The sequence below is a fragment of the Mchenga conophoros genome, linkage group LG9 (assembly GCF_057382185.1).
Source record: "Mchenga conophoros isolate Kocher_MC1m ecotype Shallow Benthic linkage group LG9, M_conophoros_male_GT1.1, whole genome shotgun sequence".
Lineage (NCBI taxonomy): Eukaryota > Metazoa > Chordata > Actinopteri > Cichliformes > Cichlidae > Mchenga > Mchenga conophoros.
In genome coordinates this window covers 23,416,064-23,437,480 of record NC_140534.1, presented here as the reverse complement: position 1 = coordinate 23,437,480, position 21,417 = coordinate 23,416,064, and the positions used below count along the sequence as shown (strand labels likewise).

General features: G+C 41.2%; 1 protein-coding gene across 14 annotated transcripts in view; it reads right to left on the bottom strand.

Annotated features, from left to right (window-relative positions):
* The window catches only part of kiaa1217 (KIAA1217 ortholog), a 138,758-nt gene that overhangs the window by 90,516 nt on the left and 26,825 nt on the right, over window positions 1–21,417 (bottom strand). For 6 of the 14 annotated variants that reach the window (XM_085287019.1, XM_085287026.1, XM_085287020.1 and 3 more), the window contains exon 1: window positions 19,881–21,231. The exons of 1 other annotated variant lie outside the window; for it this stretch is intronic. In XM_085287019.1, the coding sequence (XP_085143145.1) occupies window positions 19,881–20,223 (343 nt within the window). In that variant the 5' untranslated portion in view covers window positions 20,224–21,231. Of the gene's footprint in view, window positions 1–19,880; window positions 21,235–21,417 lie in introns of those variants that run through there. 7 more of the 14 variants (XM_085287022.1, XM_085287023.1, XM_085287038.1 and 4 more) reach the window with 5 other exon arrangements.

Sequence of the window (21,417 nt, the reverse complement as noted above, 5' to 3'; positions counted from 1 at the left end):
ATGACAAATCAGACTATAAGGCAAAAAGAAAGTGCAGCTTTATGGTTTCATGGACAAAATAATTTCTGTGGCTGCAATATGACGAGCTATATAACCGGGGCTGCACATAAGTGGTCCGCAGGTGCGCATTCGCTGTCATAATAAATAAAAAAAACGCGCACAAGATATGAAGTTGCAACGCGTGTTTGCATACATAAGATTTTCTGGAGGAGGACAGACATTTGTTTAGAACTCTTAAAGATGTCGAAGAAGCAAGCTCCTTTAAGCAATTACTTTGGTGTTCCGCCTCCAAACAAATGTCAGAAGGAGTCCGAACCACAAAAGAAGCGCGTATTCTCGGAAAAGTGGTTGCAGGAGGTGAGCTGGCTTCAAACAAATGATGAACGCACAGAGATGTGGTGCGGAATGTGCCGTGAAAATCCCACTCTAGCAGACAAAAACAGTGCTTTGCAACTTCTTATCTGGTGCGCGTCTTTTATTTTGACAGCGAATGCGCACATGCGGACCACTTATGTGCACCCGTGTAAATAACATGATGTTCTGCCAGGTGTATTGTTGGTTTTCTCTCGATTTCTGAGTCAACAAGCGCCTTTGTTACTGGGACCAGTCATTTTAAGAAAGGCCCCATTAGAACCCATGAGAAATGCAAGAAATGCATTATTGCTCAGTCTGCAATATCTTTCCCAGAACAAACACCAATTGCAAATAACATACTAAAAATAAACCTGAAAAATCTATTTAGAACAGCGTACTATGTTGCAAAGAGTGAACTACCACTGGCAAAATTTAGCAGACTTTGCAAACTTCCAAAGGCAAATGGCCTAGATCTTGGTTCCACTTGTCTCTTACCCGTGACTTCAGTGGAAATTTCAAATTCAGGATCTGACACAGACTGATTCATGTCCTACACAGTTCTTACAAGTTCATAGAAATTTCTGTTCAATTAGAACCAAGTATTTGAGTTGATGATTGTAATTTTTATACAATGTTGTAATTTGTTTTTGTTTTGATTAATGTTTTGTTTCCTTTACAATATTATACTTTAATGTATAATATTGTAAAGGAAACAAAACATCAATCAAAAAATTGCTCTCTTTTTTATTCGGGCTACTTACATTTATTTTGGGCTACCAAAAACTGAAGAGTCCCTGCCCAAAGGGCTACCAGGGATTTTGAAATTTTGAGAGCCCTGAGATATATTTATTTTTTTAATTACTTTTGTTTCAGCAACATTAAATTTAAAAACTGTACTTTTGAGTTAAAATATATATTTATAATTTTAATAAATGACAAATTAAAAAGGCATGAACATTTTTTTTGTATCGAAAAAATATCGATTTGTGTATCGTTACACCCCTTTTTATATATATATATATATATATATATATATATATATATATATATATATATATATATATATATATATGTAGCAAGATGCTAGCAGGCAAGGCATACATGGAACGCCATAACCAAGTGGCCGGCATAGTGTACAGGAACATCTGTGCCGAGTATAACCTGGAAGTCCCGAGGTCAAAATGGGAGATGCCCCCAAGGGTGGTGGAGAATGACCGAGCTAAGATCCTGTGGGACTTCCAGATACAGACGGACAAAATGGTGGTGGCTAACCAACCGGACATAGTGGTGGTAGACAAACAGAAGAAGACGGCCGTAGTGATCGATGTAGCGGTTCCGAATGACAGCAATATCAGGAAGAAGGAACACGAGAAGCTGGAGAAATACCAAGGGCTCAGAGAAGAGCTCGAGAGGATGTGGAGGGTGAAGGTAATGGTGGTCCCCGTGGTAATCGGAGCACTAGGTGCGGTGACTCCCAAGATAGGCGAGTGGCTCCAGCAGATCCCGGGAACAACATCGGAGATCTCTGTCCAGAAGAGCGCAGTCCTGGGAACAGCTAAGATACTGCGCAGGACCCTCAAGCTCCCAGGCCTCTGGTAGAGGACCCGAGCTTGAAGGATAAACCGCCCGCAGGGGCGTGCTGGGTGTTTTTTTTTTTTTTTTTTAACAGAAGCTAATGCAGAAACTGTTTCTGTTAATCAAAAATCGAGCAGAGCAGTACCATGTCCTTTGCTCGGAGCACATGTAGCAGTGTACGCAGCACAGCTGAGTAAATAGTGGCGTCTGTGGTACAGTCCTTGCTAGTTTGCAGAAATTACATTGCTGGAGATTAGGGCTACACGATTATGGCCAAAATGATCATCTCGATAACCATATCAGATCTCAGATTAGTCACAGATTTTAGTGGGAAAAGACGATTTTTATCGCACTTTCAGAACACTGCTTTCTACGGAGCCCCTCTGATGACATAGTCCAAAAAATAAATAAATTGTGGCCACAAAACACTACTTCGTGCCCTCGAAATAGTATAACATGCCCACGAAATACTTATTTGTGGCACATCATATTGATACAATTCCTGGACAGTTGCGTAGAACCATAGGCATAAGAGTAGGCTAAACCATGGACAGAGACAGTATGATTGAGTTTTATTTTACGGTTGGGAATGAGCTACAAATGCATTTAGAAAAGCCTGGCAATGCAAGGAACCATTATTACGGAGAGACATTTAAACAGAATATTGAGAGCCCAGTTGCTTTATAGACGCAAGTAGGATAGATTTTATTGTCAACCAACTGCAAGGGCCTGGGAAGGATCACGGTTATCGGTCAAGTGTTTCGTGCCCACAAATTAGCATTTCGTGCCCACGAAATACTATTTCGAGGGCACGTTATACCCATTTCGTGCCCACGAAGTAGTATTTTGTGGCCACAATTTATTTATTTTTTGGACCATGTCATCAGAGGGGCTCCGTAGCTTTCACATCTCCACATCTGTGCAAATCCAAATTCAAATTCAAATTTTATTTGTCACGTACACAGTCATACACAGTACGATATGTAGTGAAATGGTTGGACAACTGCTCGTGACCTAAAGAAAACAAAAAAGGAAAAGGCTTATGAATAAGATAGGAAATAAATATGAAAAATTAAAAAGGGTAAATTTAACTAGGAAGGAATAAAATATAAATTAAGGTTAAAAATGAAATAACTGTACAACACAAATTAGAAATCCGTGTTAGCAAAGGAAGCAATCTGCAGCAAGGTGCAAAGACCAAAGAGACCAAAAAATTCATTTGGTGACTCCAAGCTATTGTCAGAACGGTATCAAGTGTTTTCCTGATTCTCGTATTTTGACAACCTTATATAGTATATTAACACAACACACTGCCAAGTTATGGGAAACAAATCTTTACATAAACACTTCCTAAAAGCTCTGAACCGAAATTCCATCATGGGAAATATGTCAGAATTTAAACTTCCTAAAAACTGGTATCTAACACCAAAACTCTGGTAAGGTTTGGGTCTGAACTTTGCAAAGACACAACAAAGATGTCCCAGTTAACAGGTGAGTTCACTTGACATCAATCAGCTTATTAACCCGAGGCATGCAGGTTTACAAAGCGAAAGAAATCTGAGACTAACCTGTGAACAAAGAGGTGAGAGACAGACAAAAGGCGATGACTGATGGAAATGCTGGGCCACCAGCTGGGTTAGTCAGTCAGGTCAGGCTCTCTTCCTCTCCCACCCGAGTCTACATCTGGCCATCCCTCCATCCCTGCCTCTCATACATTCTCTCTGTTATGTAACTCTTTCAAATCACAGCAAGTGCAGCCCAGGAAACAATAACAGTAAATGCATGTTTTTTGTTGTCACAGAAATGTGATTCCTAATCAGGTTTATTGAGTAATAAAAAGCATTTAGCTTAATTGAGTTTGCCCCATAAGTGCACTTTTGTGCCTTCTGGTGCGAGACACGAATTACAGACTTCATAAAATGCATTTATAATGTCCTAGAATAATGAGACTAAAATATTTATCAGATGTTTTATGTAATGTCACAATAAAAATGAACAAATAAGTATTCCCTATAAGCAAGGGCTTTAAAGCTAGCTGCATCGTTGCAGCAAAATATTTAACATGCAAAGCATGTCTGCAAGGAATTTAGAGATAAAGCAGCCCTAAAGATATAAGTAATTTGCCTATCCATAAAAGCACTCTTTCCTGGTACTCTGGAAAATGTTTCAACGATGAATAATTGATGATTGCTGGTTACGCATCACATTAACTGCTGGCTGTCTCACTGTGAACTGTGGGCCTCAATCAGCAACTTTGCATACCCTTGTTGACTTCCCATTTATGAGAACGCTCCCCGTCTGCCTGTCAAAGGATTTTATGGGATCACAAAACAGCAAACAAACGTGTTATGATGCAGCACTAAGAATTAATATTCTGCCTCCGAGAAGATAAAACGACAGCGCAGAGAAAACAAAAGAATTATTGCTTTCTCATCTCAACTGTGGCAGTTCTGCAGCTCCGTATGGTCACAGTGTGAAGATACATGATAAATCTGTCCACGTGCAAACGCACAAAGTGGAAACCAAACCGCTTTTGGTATGCTGACTTCACTTTTACTCCAACTTTACCACCACTTGCTTGTGATGAACAACTGGGAGCAGTCAAACACAGAAGAGGATGGTTTAATGCAACAGGGCTAGATGCACACACACACACACACTGTGTGTACATCACCATCCAGGAACATGACACAAACCATCTTTCCTGACACTATACACCTGTGGATTTGTTTGTCTTGAAACTGTTGTTGTTCAAAGGCGGGTAAAAAGAGACGACTTCACACCAGAGTACTCCAAAACTTTCTTTGCATGCAAAAACACACTCTACTGCATTTCCAAAACAGTCCCATCTGAATCCTGTCCTTGTTTCACTGCCAGTTGTATAACAGCACGATGGCTCCTGTTTGTCCTGCCTTACATTGTCTTTTTCGTCCAGTCTCTCTGGTCATAAGAAATCAAATCTTATATAACAGGGGATGTGAGATAAGGGTTTCTGATGCCTATCAAAGCCATCTACATTTTTCTGCTGGGCGGCTTGCAAAGCTGTTGGTCAGGACGGATCAAGACAAATGGCCACTCGGCTAGGCGTAATTCTAGGAGACAATCGTTGTCAGGAAGCAGCTTCAACAAATAATGGCTATGAACAATTGACTTGTGCAGAATGAAAAATAATCAGATTTAAAGTTTGCACTGAATCACTGAATGTTTAATTTGTTTCCACTTCTTAAACCCCTGACAACACATTAACCTTTTTTTGATTAGATTCCTGAACTGGAATGTCTTAGTTCGGAGTTTAGATAAAAATAAAATGTGAAATAATGTGGAGAAATCGACTGTCTCAGAATTCTTCCCAGTTTTCTGTGAAATATTAAACCTCCAGCTGTTCGCACCCGTTCAGCAGAAATCCCCTCATTCTCTGCCTGCAAGCTCAGGCTGAAATGCTGCGTCAGTCTCATGATAGCTTTAGCTGCCTAGCTGAAAACCACGCTTGCCTCACCAATGGCTTCATCACACAGCCACACTGTATTATTCCCTTTTTGTAAAAATCCCCAGATTTAAATGTGGGTGGGGGAGGAGCGCACTTGATCCCTTATTCAATGATTCTAGTGTTTAATACTGTAAGAATGTACCAAAGATGCTCAGAGGCACAGGGCTGCTGTCAAACCCATCTCAGCGTTTCATATTTAGGGGGAAAGAAACTTGGCGAGAAGTGAAGTTTTTAGTCACACTGTAATTGAACAAGCTGTGCTAGCAGGGATAAAATGAATAAATGTCACATCATGCACTTTGACAAAACAGCATGGGAGAAGTGAAACTCTAGTGTGGGGAAAAATTAATCAAGTTCAACTTGAAATCCTATTAGCTGTACAGCTGAGGGCACTACTGTACATACCAGGAGCTACTGAGCAGCAGGAGTATGTGAAGCCGAAGACACTTTCACCTAAGTCAAAGATTCAAGTGCTGTAAGATGTAATTATGTGACGTGATAGGAAACCTGAATCAAAAGGAAAAGATGGCGTGTGCCATTTTTGACCAGGAAGTCTGTTTTATTTCTAGCCAAAAAAAAGTTCAATTTAAAATTCAATGCATGAGGCATAAATCTCTTTTAGCAGAAACAAATATAATATGATCATTTTCTACATATTCCTCGTGTCGTGTGAAGAACAGACATGCTACTTCTACATTTAATATTAATATCAAAAGACCAATAAAGCTGGATGTAAAAATACACTTAGCTGCTGTGTTAGAGGAAACAAAAGTCAAGTAAAATGACATGTCAGACACATAATTCAGGACAAAATGATAGAAGCAGTAGTCTGTGTTATGAATCTATTCTTTTCATTTTCTTATATTAACCGAAAACCAGTTTATAATTCAGGGTTCACGGGTTAGCGCCATCTTAATGGCTTCAGAGCAGAAAGAACATGTACAGCCACTGTGTTAAATGTGGTTGATTGAGACCCTGCTGAGGAGATGGCAGTTAGATCACATCTGTTTTGCAGGAAAAGTGGTACATTTGAAAATTGGCTCAATTATTTTTGGTTAACACAGTTAGGCTGCACATACGGAGCTAGTGCCTGTCTGAGTCCAGTGTTCGTTTTAGACAGTATTCTCTCATCAGTGCTGTTGCCTTTAAAGCTACTGGACAGGTCAGGAATATGTTTAAAATAATAGCTAAAAGCAATCCACAAGTATGTCTCACACATCTATGTATTGTGTCGAAGAGATGCCAACTGCAGTTAAAATGGGTTCTTACTGAAGCTTTGTGTAATAGATGGTATGGTAGTCACTGCCATGGTTCATTACATTGTTGAAGGATGCTTCTCTTATCTTCTTGACTTCAATAAAAACTATTTTAACTAATGTCTGTCTTGTAATAATAGCTTAAAAACTGAGAAAATGATTAATGTAGCTCTATACCCTCATTATGAAGTTAATTTTGTAGTATAAATTAATAGGCAGAGGTTTCTGACACAACGTTATGCACAAATTGCTCAAGAGTTGTCCGCTTGTTGGTTGTGAAAGAATATTGATCGCTTCTCAACTGGCTGGCAAATAACTCAAAGCGGTTGCTAGATGACAATGAGGGTGTCGCACTAAAACCCTCTTTAGGATTGCTTTGGCCGAAAAATATGGAAATTACACAATTAGACTTCCCATTACAGTCTCTTTTAGGAAATAAGAACCAAGCTGAAAAATTTTACAAAGATTTGAACCATTTGACCCGGTTCACCCTGAAACTATGGTTCAGGGTTGTGGGGAAACTACAAATAGAAAAGCAGGCTAAGACCTTGAATTGGATAGCTTATGACCCGGAGTTTGTACCTGCCAGGCTGGATGGGACCTTTAAACAGTGGACTCTGAGAGGAATTACTTCTTTTTGTTCACTAGCAACAAATGGGGGATTCCAAAGCTATAAAACCATCTCAGATACATACGGATTGGCAAAGCATGACTTTTTTAGATACTTGCAGGTTAGAGACTATTACAACAAGACGTTGCTAATCAGAGATGAAAACGAATACAACCTAATTCATATCTTTCAAGAGTCATACAAGAGAAATGACTCTAAAAAGATGGTCTCAAAAATATACGGTAGTATACAAGCCTCTAAAAATCACTCTACGCTGTACATTAAGCATAAATGGGAGAGGGAATCAGGCTCACGAATTTCGGAGGACAGCTGGTGGGGAATATGTGAGTCTCAGGCTACCACTGCAAATTCAAGGTCCTTAAGAGAGTTTGGTTGGAAGAATGTAGTGAGATTCTTTAACACTCCTAAACTCACAGCTCGGCAAACAGGCTCTCAGAGCCAGGGCCTATGTTGGAGAGGTTGTGGAACCCCTATGGCAAACCATTTTCATGTCTTCTGGGCCTGCCCAAGGATTCAGCCATATTGGGGGGAGGTGGCCCTTGAGATAAACAAAATAATTGGGATTACAATAGACTATTCATTTGATACGTTGTATCTTGGCAAATTGCCTACGGCACTCCCACATAAAGATATTTATTTATTGAAAATACTTTTGGCTGGCTGCAGAAAGGCCATAACCCGTAGGTGGCTAAAGGCAGACCCTCCAACTCGGGCCCAATGGCGTGGGATAGTGGAAGAAATTTTTGGAATGGAAAGGCTTACCTTTGTCCTTAGACTCGAGCTCGAGAAATTTAAGAAGCTCTGGGAAAAATGGGTTGTGTACTCCCCTTAGCACTGAATAAATGAATATTACCATGATGTAAGTAGATTGCTATTACTGGAACTGTGAATGTCTCCCATGCTGACCTTAAGTTTTGTATTCCCATACTGTAAAATGATAAATAAAAAGTTATAAAAAAAAAAAAAGGATTGCTTTGGTTGCTAATAGGTTGTCGTGATCAACTGTTGTTTTCATGGGAAAGGCTAACTTGTCTGCAAATGCTCACCAACCGCTAACCAAACGATAGTGAAAACCTGAAAATGTGTGACACCAAGCACTTTTGCCTCCAAAGTAAAAGTTATGCCAACACTTTTCAAAAGATTTAACAGTCTCTGTTTCCAGTATATGGAATATGGAATAAGGCTACACTCACACAAACTGTCATCATGACTGTCACACGTCCACAATGGTGGAGAAGTTAGCGTGTGGTTAGCATGACTGGAAAACCTCAACAGAAAGCTACTCTTGCCACCTCTTGTGCAAACACAGTGGGTGAGAGAGACAGTGGGTTGTCCCATTTCCAGCATGAAGAGGAAGACGAGAGAGGTCTGATTCCCACTTAACTGCATTCAATAACAACAATGGATGAATAAAGCAGGGATTATAAGTCCACTAGGGTCCCACGGATGTCAAATTCGTCATCAGACAGTAAATGTGAGGGTACGTGTCTGCCTGCATGTTGACTAATTTACATTTAATTTTCATTACTATGCACCAACTACGCCTGTGCCCAGGCGGCACATGCAAGTGGACTTCAAAGAAGTATAACAGGAATGATTACTCTCCCTGTCCGTGTCCATAACAGAGTTTAATCCAGGCTTTAGCTCTCTGTAAATAATTAAACAAATATTAGTTCAATGGTGAAAATGCCTTTAAGTAACTGTAGTTTCCTTTATATTTGATTAAGTTATTTTTAGCTTCTTTATTACTTTTTGGTGCTTTTTTGAATGTTTAATAATTTTACTTGCAGGCTATATGTTAGCTTAACAGTAGCGTTATTTTGTTAAAAATCCCTCATGCTTATACGCTCAGCGTTCAGCTTGCAGCAACAACACAATGAGGATTTCAAAACCATCTACAAAACGGTTAACCAGGGTGTACCGGACCATCTATCCATCCATCCATCTTTTCAGTTTTTACTTAACCATTCATCCAATTTAGGGTCACATGACTGGAGCCAATCCAAGCATTCATAAAGCGCCCCGTGAACATGGCTGACACAAAGAAGCAGAAAACCACTCACTGCTAATGTACCACCACAATCTCGAATCAAACATTGGATGTACTTCTTGTTTACTGGACAGCTACATCAAAACTTTCTGGTAAAACACTGCCCCTTGGTGGTTCAAACTTTAGGTAGAAATGTCAAATTATTAAATTATGCAAACAAAAACTAACTCTAACTATAAGCAGCCACTGTACTTTAGTGCTTTGGTGAATGGGAACAGTGTGAGAAACAAACATAATTCTCTACTGTTTCACCTCATTTATAATGCATGATTACTCTGGCTTTAAACCCTCAGTGGTGCTGTGATGAGCCAAGGTCAACTCTATACTCCAAGTTTTTGATTAACTATTTGATTATCAAAAGCCTGAAGCAGCACAACTCATAAACATGTAACGACTGGGGGGGAAGCCCCTCTCACTTGACTCCTGGCATTTCACCCCTAAAAGTAAAACCACACACATGCTTCAGGGTTTACGGAGAAACTGAAACAGTTGGCTTTTGCAAATAAACTGAGGTGGGATTTTAGTAGCGAGAAAACACTGATGGGGGTTGAAATAAATCTCAAGCAGTGGGGATTGCCTGACTTATCAGTTTCACATTCACAGAGAGACTCTGAAAAAGGGGGATTTTTTCACTCTGAGCAACAGTTGGCTTCACAGAAAACACTCCATGTGTCTCAACTTGCAAACCCAAAGCAAGCTATTGCTAAAAGAGCTGTTTACTCATTCACTACTCTAACCATTATTTATCATCCATGCAATGAATCCGGTAGAGTACCCATAATGTCCCCCGCCAAAAGGGGAAACCTCCATATCAACCACGCAGGTAACTACAACTCTGCGTAAACAAACGTTTTCATATCGCACCTCACAGCGAGCTTTATTAAATACACGTTGTTACATGTACCCGTATGAACTGTCTCAGGGCTACAGCTGTGTTGTGACTAAGAAACGTCATGTGTGCTGCCAAGAAAATATAGAGAAAACCTGCAAAATACAAAAGCAGAGTTCGAACCAGCTATATCCGCCTTTTTTCCCCCGCCTCCAACTTTTTTAATTTCTCCTCTTCATCTGTCTTCCGCTCTCACAGGAACAAGAGAGAGAGAGAAAGGGAGTGATAAAGAGAGAAGACGAGGCCTATACATCAGTGGGATTTAATGCTGCCTCATCTTGCTCAGCCCTCGTATCACATGGTGTACAGCATCAATAATTTTTACGAGCCAGCGCCTTCCTGTTGGAACCACACGCTCCCAATCAGGCATCTTGGAACTCATTTTCCATCTTTATTTTCTGCATGTAATTACATAAAGACATTTAAAAAAGAGCCAGCCAGCCAGGATATAATACCACTAGCTGGCTGAATGGTGATATTAAAAGACAGGATGCTGGCTGTGTGCTCGACTTCTTTGACATAAATAAACGAAAAGTGAAGAAATGTATAAATTATCTACATCTGATAATTTATAAATTATCTTACGTGGATAACTATCTGGATCACAAATGAACAAAGTTGAACAGTTCTTTAAGAAATCAAGGTTTCCTTTTATCTTGTTTATTTGCTGAGCTCTGTGACTGTCGCACCAAATATGATATCTTCACAGTCTTCTGTCACTTTTAGTGCAGGAAACTGGAACAGAAGAGTGCACTTCTGAGGCACTAAAAGCTGCTGTTGCAGTAAAGGGGCACAGACGACAGGGTAAAGTCAAAAGGGAAAATCCGAAATGACTGTGGTGCTTCAGACATGGATGATGCTTCAGATTTTGATTTTGTAACTGCATTTACTGAGCAAAAGGAGGCTTTTATTCCAGCGGGGAAATGGAATTCTGTTAACACAAAGTATCCATTTCCCTTCACAAAGAACAAGGGTCAACTAAAAAAATCAAATGCGCTCTCTGAACTCAAGAATAAATAGAGCCCTAACTGACAACCAACCAAAAAATGTACTTTCAAGAAAAGACCTTCAATGTATGACCTGATGGAGGATCTCACAGGGCCGTCTGTCTACTGAGCATCTTGGAAGTTTCTGATTTAGTAAGTGGGCTTAGACATCCTGCTTTATCAAACGCACACCACACAGAGTGCACAAAGAGGCCAAATGAAACAAACTTGGCAGATAGAGAAACTTTGGGGTTTCACTCAAATGTCTGGACACACTTTCAGAACAGTGACTGATTGTTTTTTTTTATGTTTCTGATAAATGATTTGCATGAGGAGTATTTAACCAGAGTAGTGTCAGCTAAAGGTCAGCAGGGCTTAACCCAGAAATTCAGTTTCAGTTTTATTTTCATGTGTGCCTCAGTGTAACATAATGACAGCACAGTGTCTAAGAGAGCGACATTTCAGAGAAGGAAAATTGATTCCCCGATAGAACGACAAATTTCTACATTGTTTAAGGCAGAAGAAGCACAAACGAAACACTGAAACTTAAAAGGGGCTTGAAAGCAACATCATGTTCTAATCCAGCAGCCACATTGGATCCTATGGTACACACAATCTGGTAACTGGTGGTAGATGTATACTTGTTCTTGGTGTTAGTTTGGTTTCTACTTTATTCCTTGTATCCCTGTTTATTCCTGCCTCCTTTATGGTTTTCTGTCTGGATTGGTCTTTTTTGTTCCAGTTGTGGCTCTCGTCCTGTTTTATTTCGTTGCCTGTTCTTCTCTGTATCGCGTGCCTTGGTTAACTTCCTCCAGAGTCATTACGTGATTTATCCCCGAGCTGTGTTCCCACCTGTTTTCCATTCAATCATTATCCTGTGTATATATTGTCTCAGTCTTTCTTTGTCCTTTGTTGTGTTCTCTCTCATGTCTTGTGTCCTTCCTCGAAGTGTGAGTTTTCTTGAAAGAGTCTTAATGATTAACTACTTCATCCTGACCTGCTTTATTTTGTGTTAAATGAGAGCTCTGCATTAATGTTGCTTTTGAGTTTATTTCTCATTTCCTGAGGTTTGCATTTTGGGTCCAACTCCTTCCTGATACACAGCCTGTGCCTGACAGACTTTCTGTGTTAACACTACAATGGACTGGTGACCTGTCTAAGTTCTACCCTGCCTTTTGCTGCAGGGTACAACACACACTCACAGCTGGGACAGGCTTCAGCTCCCACCCCGACTACCATGAACTGGACAAGCAGTTAGGAAAATGGATGAGTGTGCACTTTATTTGCCCAGAATAAATGAGGAAATGATGCCAAATCAACATGAAAGTGATACATAGGCATAAAGACTGGTGGACAATAAATTTGTCTTGTTTAATCTATTCGCAAATAAAACATTGCTTTATATGTTTTATATTTTAGTTTTTGTATAAAAAAAAAACCCCAGGTTCATTGCTGAGTTTTAAAGGGTTTTCGTGATTTGTAGATTGGTGATATTTCTCAATGCTGAAGAGAGCTTTTTGGGGGAGGGGGGTTTCCTCCTGAATCAAGTGTTCATTCCACTTCACTCCAAATGTGTCTTGACTTGACCTCCACGGTCTTGTCATCACTATAAGGTCACAGTAAATGGTTACAGCACAAAACTCATTTTTGAGTTTTCACAGCAAAAGCTTGTTTATATATTTCCTTACTGTTTTTTTTTTTGTTTTTTTTATTGACTGTGTAGCATATCCATTGGCCAAATTAAGTTGTATGTGAGTTTACTATGTGACATGTTAGTAGACTTATTTTCCATTGGTCTCCACATTGGACTGTATATAAAAGATGGCATTTGACTATAGCAATGTGGCCACTTGCATCTTTCTCTGGCTAGAAGTGACGATATTTCAATGACAGGGTTAAGTATTACATAATCAGCTAACAATAGCATCCGTTAAGTGTAGCAGACAGCTAAGGGGTGAAGTTACTATGCAAGCACTCTTCTCAAAGAGGCCATTCTTTTAATCATGCATAACTAAGGAGGAACAAAAGGAACAAAAATCAGCTAGTGTACAGTGAGGGGTTTTTGTGTGTGTGTGTGTCAGATGTTGCATATTTATTCCTGCTGTAGGTTTTGTCATTTTGGAATCTCTGGAGACATATTTATAGGGCTGAAGTGGCTGTTTGGGACACTGCAGTTTCCAGCACTTGCATGTTGAGTAATTTTTCAGTCCACAAGATTAGTGCTCATGGCAGATTTATGGTGCAATGGTTGTGTCTGTTTGTGTATGCATTTGCCTATGAAGCACTTACAAAGAGCCTTATGCAATCTATTTGCAAACATACTTGTGTGCAGTCCTTCAAAAGATCAACAGCATGTAGCTCAGCGTAGATGACGCTGTGCATTAGTCGAGCGATTACTGGTTTAAAAGTGAGCCGGAACAGGGAAAGGAGTGATAGCGGATGTGGCCACAAAGAGAAACGCGTGACCGTACAATAATACAAAGAAAAACAACAATCAGACGACCCCCTGCATGCAAGCATTTGGCGACAGTGGGAAGGAAAAACTTTTAACAGGAAGAAATCTCCAGCAAAACCAGGCTCAGTGAAGGTCAGGCATCTGCTGAAGCCAGTCGTGGCTCCAGGAGATAGTTTTCACTGTTTTAACACTTGTTTCAGCTCCTTCAGTACAAGTTTGCTCTTCTCTGCAGCTGGATGAAACACTAACAGCAGATAAAGCAGAAGTAGCCCACAGACTGGTTGTTTATGAACCTGCCCCCTGGTGGCAGAACATACCTACAGCATGTAGACGATAATCTGAAAAGCTGTCTGTACTTAGGACCATTATTCTCACTGTTCTTCAACACCACATTGACATGAGAATGGACACAACAACAGTCCCAGTAAGAAAGGTAATAAAGATATTTCCAAAAAGTATTGAACAGTTTCTTTCAAACATACCTTCAACACAAATCAAAAACAGCTTTGCTTCTTATCTGTACAGCACATGGACATAACATTTATTTAAATAACTCGAACGATTAATGAAACATATTCATGAAAATCCAGTTCCCCTCAACCATCAAGGAAATAAACACAGCAGGAGCTACAGAGACGAAAGTATGAGAACATTTTGCAGTTTTGGCATACAGCGATTTTTGTGCACACACACTCATGCTCACCCAGACATGCTGAAAACCACACAGACACACTTATGCGCACGTACACATTTGCCTGAGGGGCAAAAAGCTGTAAGAGGGGGAGGTGGAGACATATTGATTTCTCTGTCAACTCTTTGATAGAAAACCCTGAGGGAGCCCTTGCATCTGCTTACATCCCTTTAGCTGAGTGAATTAACCACATTTACGCTTAGGGCAAGAACACACAAACATTGCATTAAACTGAAAAAAATCTAATAGTGAGATGTCTACTCTGAAGGAATTTTATGCCCCATTTCCAGTATTAGCTTTGAAGAAACTGTCTGTGTAATCAAGCCAAATGACAGGCCACAGAGGAAAGTAAATATGCAAAAGACATGTAGGGCTGATAACCAGTTTGACATCAACAAGTGAAAATGCTGGAACTTGAAGTCAGGGCCGGCACGAAAGAGATTAAGGCTTTTGTTTTATCCTTAATCTGACATGCAGTAAAACCCAATCCCCTCTGCTGTCTCTCTGTGAGAACCACACCACACAGCCTCCGGAATCAGGAAGAAGCATCGCTGCCCCGAGCTAAACCCCCAAAAGAAAAACACACACCAGACTCAACAGTACACACTCATGAGTTAACACATAACCAAAGTTATTTGTTCTTGCTCAGTGGCCCAATTATTGTCTGCTTTTTTTTCTTGACGGATGAGTCACATTTCTTTTTCTGAACACAGACCCCGGGTCCACACACACCATTAACTCACCTACTCCCAGACTGACTCACTGGACTCCTCTTCAGTCACTAGGTACTTATTGACAAGCCAATGACAAAGCTAAGCCGTCTCCCACAGCTGAGAAAACACCAAGGCTTTGTCGCTTCCTCCCTTGCGGCATTTGGAGGAAAAGTTCTTTCAAAACTTTAGTCTCTGCTAATTGACTTCAGTCAATAGAGGCACAAAAGCTCCAACCTTAGCAAAACATGCTGCCTCCTTTAAATTATGTTGACTTTTATGGTCAGTATTTTAATTTTCTGCTGGTATGCTGCTACTGCTCTCACTGTGTGGTCTTTTCTCGAATACTACTGAGATAGCGCGGTGCATTTCTTTTTCATACGGCGTAAAAGATTAAACATACTTTCCTCAGTCGTATGCAAATGAATGCGAACAGCAACTCATCATATAAATCCCAGCAATGAAAAATTGTGATTGCTTGATTCAAGGTGGGAGTGCTGGGGGTGGGAGGTGGGGTTGCTTAAAATCAACCCCCTGCTTACTGACATCAATTTGTCAAGTAAATCACAAAAATGTGGATGGTGAAAAAGGTAAATGGAACTCAAACCTCTTTTGGCAGAATGAAACGCAGCTCACAGATCCTCAAGAATGAAAACTTTTATATAAAAAGTCACTTAAACTGATTCCTGAATTCAAATGACATATCTGTTTTACTGGGCCAGTTGTTGTGGTGGTGGGAGCATTTTGTATTCTTAATAACTCTTGTGTGTCTGATGGTTGTCAAAGAAGAAAAAGTCTGGGACAACTGGTGGCTTTAAGAGTCACGAGAGACTGCAATTACTGTAATCCCCACTTTTGGGTTCAGTTTCAAAGAAATGGATGATCGCATCCCAATTCAGAAACGCATTCCCATCACACAAAACAGTTTCTCCTACAAGGAAGTGAGACAGCCACTCATAGATACAAACTGTCCCTATTACTCAAGATTATTAACAATTAATGATTGTGCAAAGCTGTGAAATATACTGAAGGGTGAGCAGAATTACATGCAGAAACATGTAACCCAGTGAATCACGTCCATATGCTACTAACACTGTTGTCAACAGGAAGCAGTCTTAATAACCTCTGACACTTGAAAACAAGCTGAAGCAACTCTTCACATACTGATGTGGTAACACATTTCAAAACCACGCGAGGCAGAAAAACTCAATAAAACCCGAGTGCAGCCCATGTCTGGACTAGCTAAGCAAATGCAGGCATAATTTACAACCTTTTATTGACACACTTTCTCAATCACCAGACGGTGAGGTCATCCAGAATCTGAGCAGTGACTTTTATCTCAAATGCATCTTGAGAACAAATCCTTGCCCGACTGGTCAAAGGATCAAAGGATTTAAATGCTTATTCACAAGCAGCAAAACTTTCAAGTTTCAGAAGAAATACAGAAAAGCGTCTGCGAGGTTTGAAGATAGCAACGACTGATGTGAGTTAGAGAAAGGTTAAGTCATTATCAGCCAAAGTCTTTCCAGACTTTAACCTTTCCATGGAGTTTTATCAACTTCCCTGCTAGCTTTGCACAATAGTTCGGGTTGATGTTTATGGTTAACTCTTTAATTCCAGAAAATAAAAGCATGAAGATGAATGGACTGCACTTTTAGAGGATAAATAACAGTAATCGTGCCTTGAAAAGTTGGAATATAAAAATACACCTTCATCAGTTAAGGTAATACAATCTTACTTGGTTTGGTACACTCAGTAAGTAATAATGGTTGATAACAGCGACTGGTGTGTAACTGATGTTATAGCGGAAGTTATCTTGTTGAATTCTCACTTTTTTTTGCTATTTTTCATGTTTTAGAATTGGTTGTAGGTGTGAATGTGAGCGTGAATGGTTGGTTGTGTCTAAAGCCCTGAGATAGACTGGTGACTTGCCCTGGGTGTCACCCCCCTTTCACCCTACAACATCTGGGATAGGACCCAACTCACACTGTGACCATGAGCAGATGGAAGAAAACGGATGGATTGTTCACCACGGTGACCGTTGTTTACTGTAACTGAAGATCACCTCCAAAGTACAGCTTGGTCTAATTAATCCTGGTCTGATTATTCTTTTCTAGTTTTGAATGGCAGAAGACTCGACTGAACTAAACAGACCCCAGACCTCCATCCCACCCTACATCCTTGAGAATAATTTTTTGCGAGCTAAGCCTTATCATCCAACATCAGAGCCAGACCTCACTAATGCTCTTGTTGCTGCAAATCCTAACAGCCGGGTTCTAAATCTTTTTCAAAGCCTTCTCAAAAGACGGAGGTTTCACAATCACATTCAGGTTTAAAGCCTGGGTGTCAGCTTCCTTTTTTCTGAACTTGGCATACTCGATAAGAAGTAAATCCAATCTATAAATGCACATATAAGATGAGCGACACCTAAAGAAAAAAAGCGTTTGACAAAATGTTTGATAGTGGTTTGCTGCAGTGTTTTGCACCATCAAGGGAAAGCTGGACTTTAATGTATGCTTGACACTTGTATTACACCCTCCCTGGACAGAAAATGTCAAACGGATTTTGCTTTTTGGTGGAAGCTGCCACTTTAAGGATGAAATTGGGCCCTTTGGTGAGCAGCAGTCAGCTCTGAAGCTTTCACACGGCGGAAATGTCACCTGTCATACGGACTTACTGTTTGCTAGCACTATGTGCATCACTTCTGTTTGACCCTCTGGGTCTGTGCTTTAGCTACCGTCATGCCCTATAACTGCAATTAGCTTGGGAGATCGAGACCTGCTGCCGTCAGAACCCCCTGCATTAACCAGCCTGGCTTGTATAGAGACTATGAATGACTAGGGAACACGAGGAGCTGCCCATTAGGTTGCAATGAAAGGGTATTTAATAGTGCTGGCCTACTTAAAATCGATTCTTGGGCAGCACATGACTCTATGTAGTGAACAGCAGTTCCATGTCCTGTAAAAGTAAAGCGTGATGTATCAAAGGGTAGAGGAATCACTCCACTGTATAGCCAGTTTCTAGAGAGACTGAAGTGCTGATGCACTGGCTTTTCAGTGTAGAACTTCAAAGTTACTGTCCAGAAATGTAGAGTTCTCTCAGCCTTCAAAAAAAAAGCTTTTTGAAATGCACAGTGGGACATGGGTGAAATATAGAGAATACACACAGTTAATCTATTCTTTTTCATGGTCTTTTGTGAGTTTATACGTGTGTGTGTGGGGGTGGGTGGGTGGTGATGGTGGCATCTTTCAATAACCGATTCAAATGCTGTCAAAGCTAGACAGGAGAAAAAGGAATGAAGAGGAGAAAAACTCGTGGAGAAACAAAAGTGAAGAGGGTGTTGTTGAGACAAAGAAACACAAGACAGTGAGCAAAAGAAAAATAATGAGTGAGATGGGAAAAAAGCAGAACTGCGCAAGAAGATAAAAGAAGAATTACTTTAAAAAGTAGAATAATGCTTTCTATGTCCTTCAGCTGGAGGTGTATGTTGTGTTCAGTTTAGATTTTAGGTCTAATTTCCTGCTCCTATCTCTTCTTTTTTTTTTAAAGTAGCTTAGTTACTTGTATTGGAAGCAAATGAACTGAGTAGAAACTGACCTTAACACTTAAAAAAGGAATCCACTGTGTAGAAAGGCCATTTATTTCTATAACACCACAAAGAGCATCTGGTTTCCAGTACAAACTGCCCCCCTTATAACCTGTCTTTACTGCAGGGAGGGATTCGCACACAGAAACAGCTCCAGACCTGTTGATTTCCCAGCATGCCCTGCTTACATTCCTGACCTCCTTCTGTCACTCTTTTACTTGACTCACCCCTGTTGCCTACATCGACGTCACCCCCCCCACACTTAAAACCCCCTCACACTCCTCAACTGCTGCCTCTGACTACAGGCTGAGCAGTCGAGAGTGATTCGAGAGTGATTGTCAGTTCGCATTTTAAAAGATAAGAAAAAAAAGATAGTAACAGCTTGTATGCACAGAGGACACAAATTTCACCCTCGTGGAATCTTGGTCAAGTTGCCTTTGAGAGTGTGAGGTGACTGTGTCCTGATGAGACATGAAAGCCGCTGCCCTGCAGAGCTGTGAATCTAGTGAGAAGGCCAAAAGGGAACGATACTTTGCTCAACCTTCTTGCCTCATTTTTTTCAAAGAAAAATGTGCACCCAACAGAGTTGAACACAGTGCGATAGTGAAAAAAGATCCCATAAACAGTTGTTTCTCCCAGCTCAGACAGATCATTACTCAGTGTCCAAAGACAAACCTTTCCCATTTGTTTCGGTGAGACCAATACATCAGCACAGGAGAGTTAAGGCTACACAAGGCACAAGAGAAGAAACATTGAACACCACTAATGCAACATGGTGTCCAGCAAAAACTCTTTTTTTAATCCTGCTCTCATTGGGAGGAGTCTGGCATTCAAAAATTCTTAAAACTCATGGACATACGAGTCAAAGTGGATGCTCTGATTCCTGTTTGATCTGCTTATTGGCTGTGGGGACATGTTATCGTCAGTGAAAATATATCATTTTTTTCAGTCTGATTTCAAGGCCTACGAAGTGCACATGCTTGTACCCATCCGTTGTCACGAGACAGGGAAGAGACAGCAGATAAAAGTCATAAACCTAAAGTGTTAAACAGTCTATAAGGATGCAGACAACACAACTTGGACCATGACAGTAGCAATGACTGCACTGTTTGCAAGCTGAAATCAATTTGTAATTTCTAGTTTCTACTGCGAACGGATCATATTTTCACACGTAAAACATTACTGCGGTGTGTGTTTGTTTATTACTTACTGTGTTTAGAGCCTTGCTGGTGACTTGACACTTTAGGTGGGCTGATCCTGCTTTTGGCAGGGACCCCCTCCATATTTTGGCTCTTCTCGCCTGGATTCTGGCTAGGGGCCTGAATCTCAGACTGGGTCTCACTCTGTGCTTTGTCCCGTGCCACAGCTGCCGTTAAAGACTTTTGTCTGCTCAGGATAGCATCACTACCTGCTCTCATCAGCTTCTCGCCCACGCTCAGGACCCGGGTTCGACCTGCAAAAGCGGGCGCACTGGGGTATTCCTTCCTTGGAGAGGGCAGCTTGGATCCACCCCCTGCCGGAGGGGGCCGCGAAAGCCTGGAGGCTTTAGACATCCTGCAGGTTAGTGGATCAGTAAAGCTTCTCTATCCCTCTCAGCTGATGGTACTGCAGCTATGTCCCATGAGCAATCCAGAAGTTTCTTAGGTCTCAGTGAGTGTGACTCTGTTACTCTTTAGCTCCAGCGTGCTGTGTGGTGGTGCAGGTAGGCTGACAGGGCCAGACGGAGGGAGGGCAGGAGGGAGGGCACTTTTGGGAAACTGGGTGGGAGGCAAAAATGATGGTGAGGGGGTGGGGAGCTGTGTGGTTGGAGGTTAATAGCTCCTTGGAAGGTGTTGCCTTCTCCTGGCGTGGCCTCCTGAGATCATCATCCAAAGCAAACGGTAGATGTGTGTGTGTATGTGTTGGTAAATGGGTGTGTGTGTGGATAAACCTGTGGAGTGACAGGATGTGCTGTGCCAAATGCAAACAGAAAGTCAGGTCTCCAGTGTCAGCGCATTCCGGCTTCTTAATCCCCTCTCTGCCTCTCTTTTCGCGTCTGTCACACTCTCTCGTTCTCCATCGCCCTCTCTCTTTTTCTCGTGCCCCCTCTCTTCTTCACTTACGCTCATAATATGGTTGTCAACTTCTTCTCTTCTACTTCATGGTAAATACTTCTCCCCCATGTCACTGTCCTCTTGCGCCTCGTCTCTCCTCTTCCCTTTTGCTTCGGTTCACTCGCTCTTCTTTGCTGATGCACAGCGGGTAACCATCCCAGCGCTCCGGCAGGCGGTAAACAGAGAGAGTGAGAGAAAAAGATTTAGAGACTGCGGGGGAGGAAAAAGAGCACCGGGGATACAGAAAAAGTGCCGGCAGAGGCTTTGTGGAGGAGCCCTGCTCTTCAGGTGCAGCTGCTCAAGCTGTTCCAGATGTGTGTGCAGCACTTCACGTCATCAGCCAACCGCTCAGAGCCACGCTCTGGTAGAATCACCACTTCACCTCGTCCTATTTTTCCTTTTCCCTCTCTTTGTTCATCTTTTTGCTCTGATGGTCTCTAGTTATTAACATCCAGTCAGCCTGTAGCCTTCCCAATGTGATGAGATGTTCGGCTTCCAGAGGCAGGAATGCACACACACGCACACACAACACAACACACTCAGTGGTGGAATTTACAGAGAATTACAGAGCCCTAAGAAGTGGAATGTTACAGCGTGTGTGTGTGCAAAACACACACAGAGAAGCTATTCTGAACTGCGGCACCGACGACATCG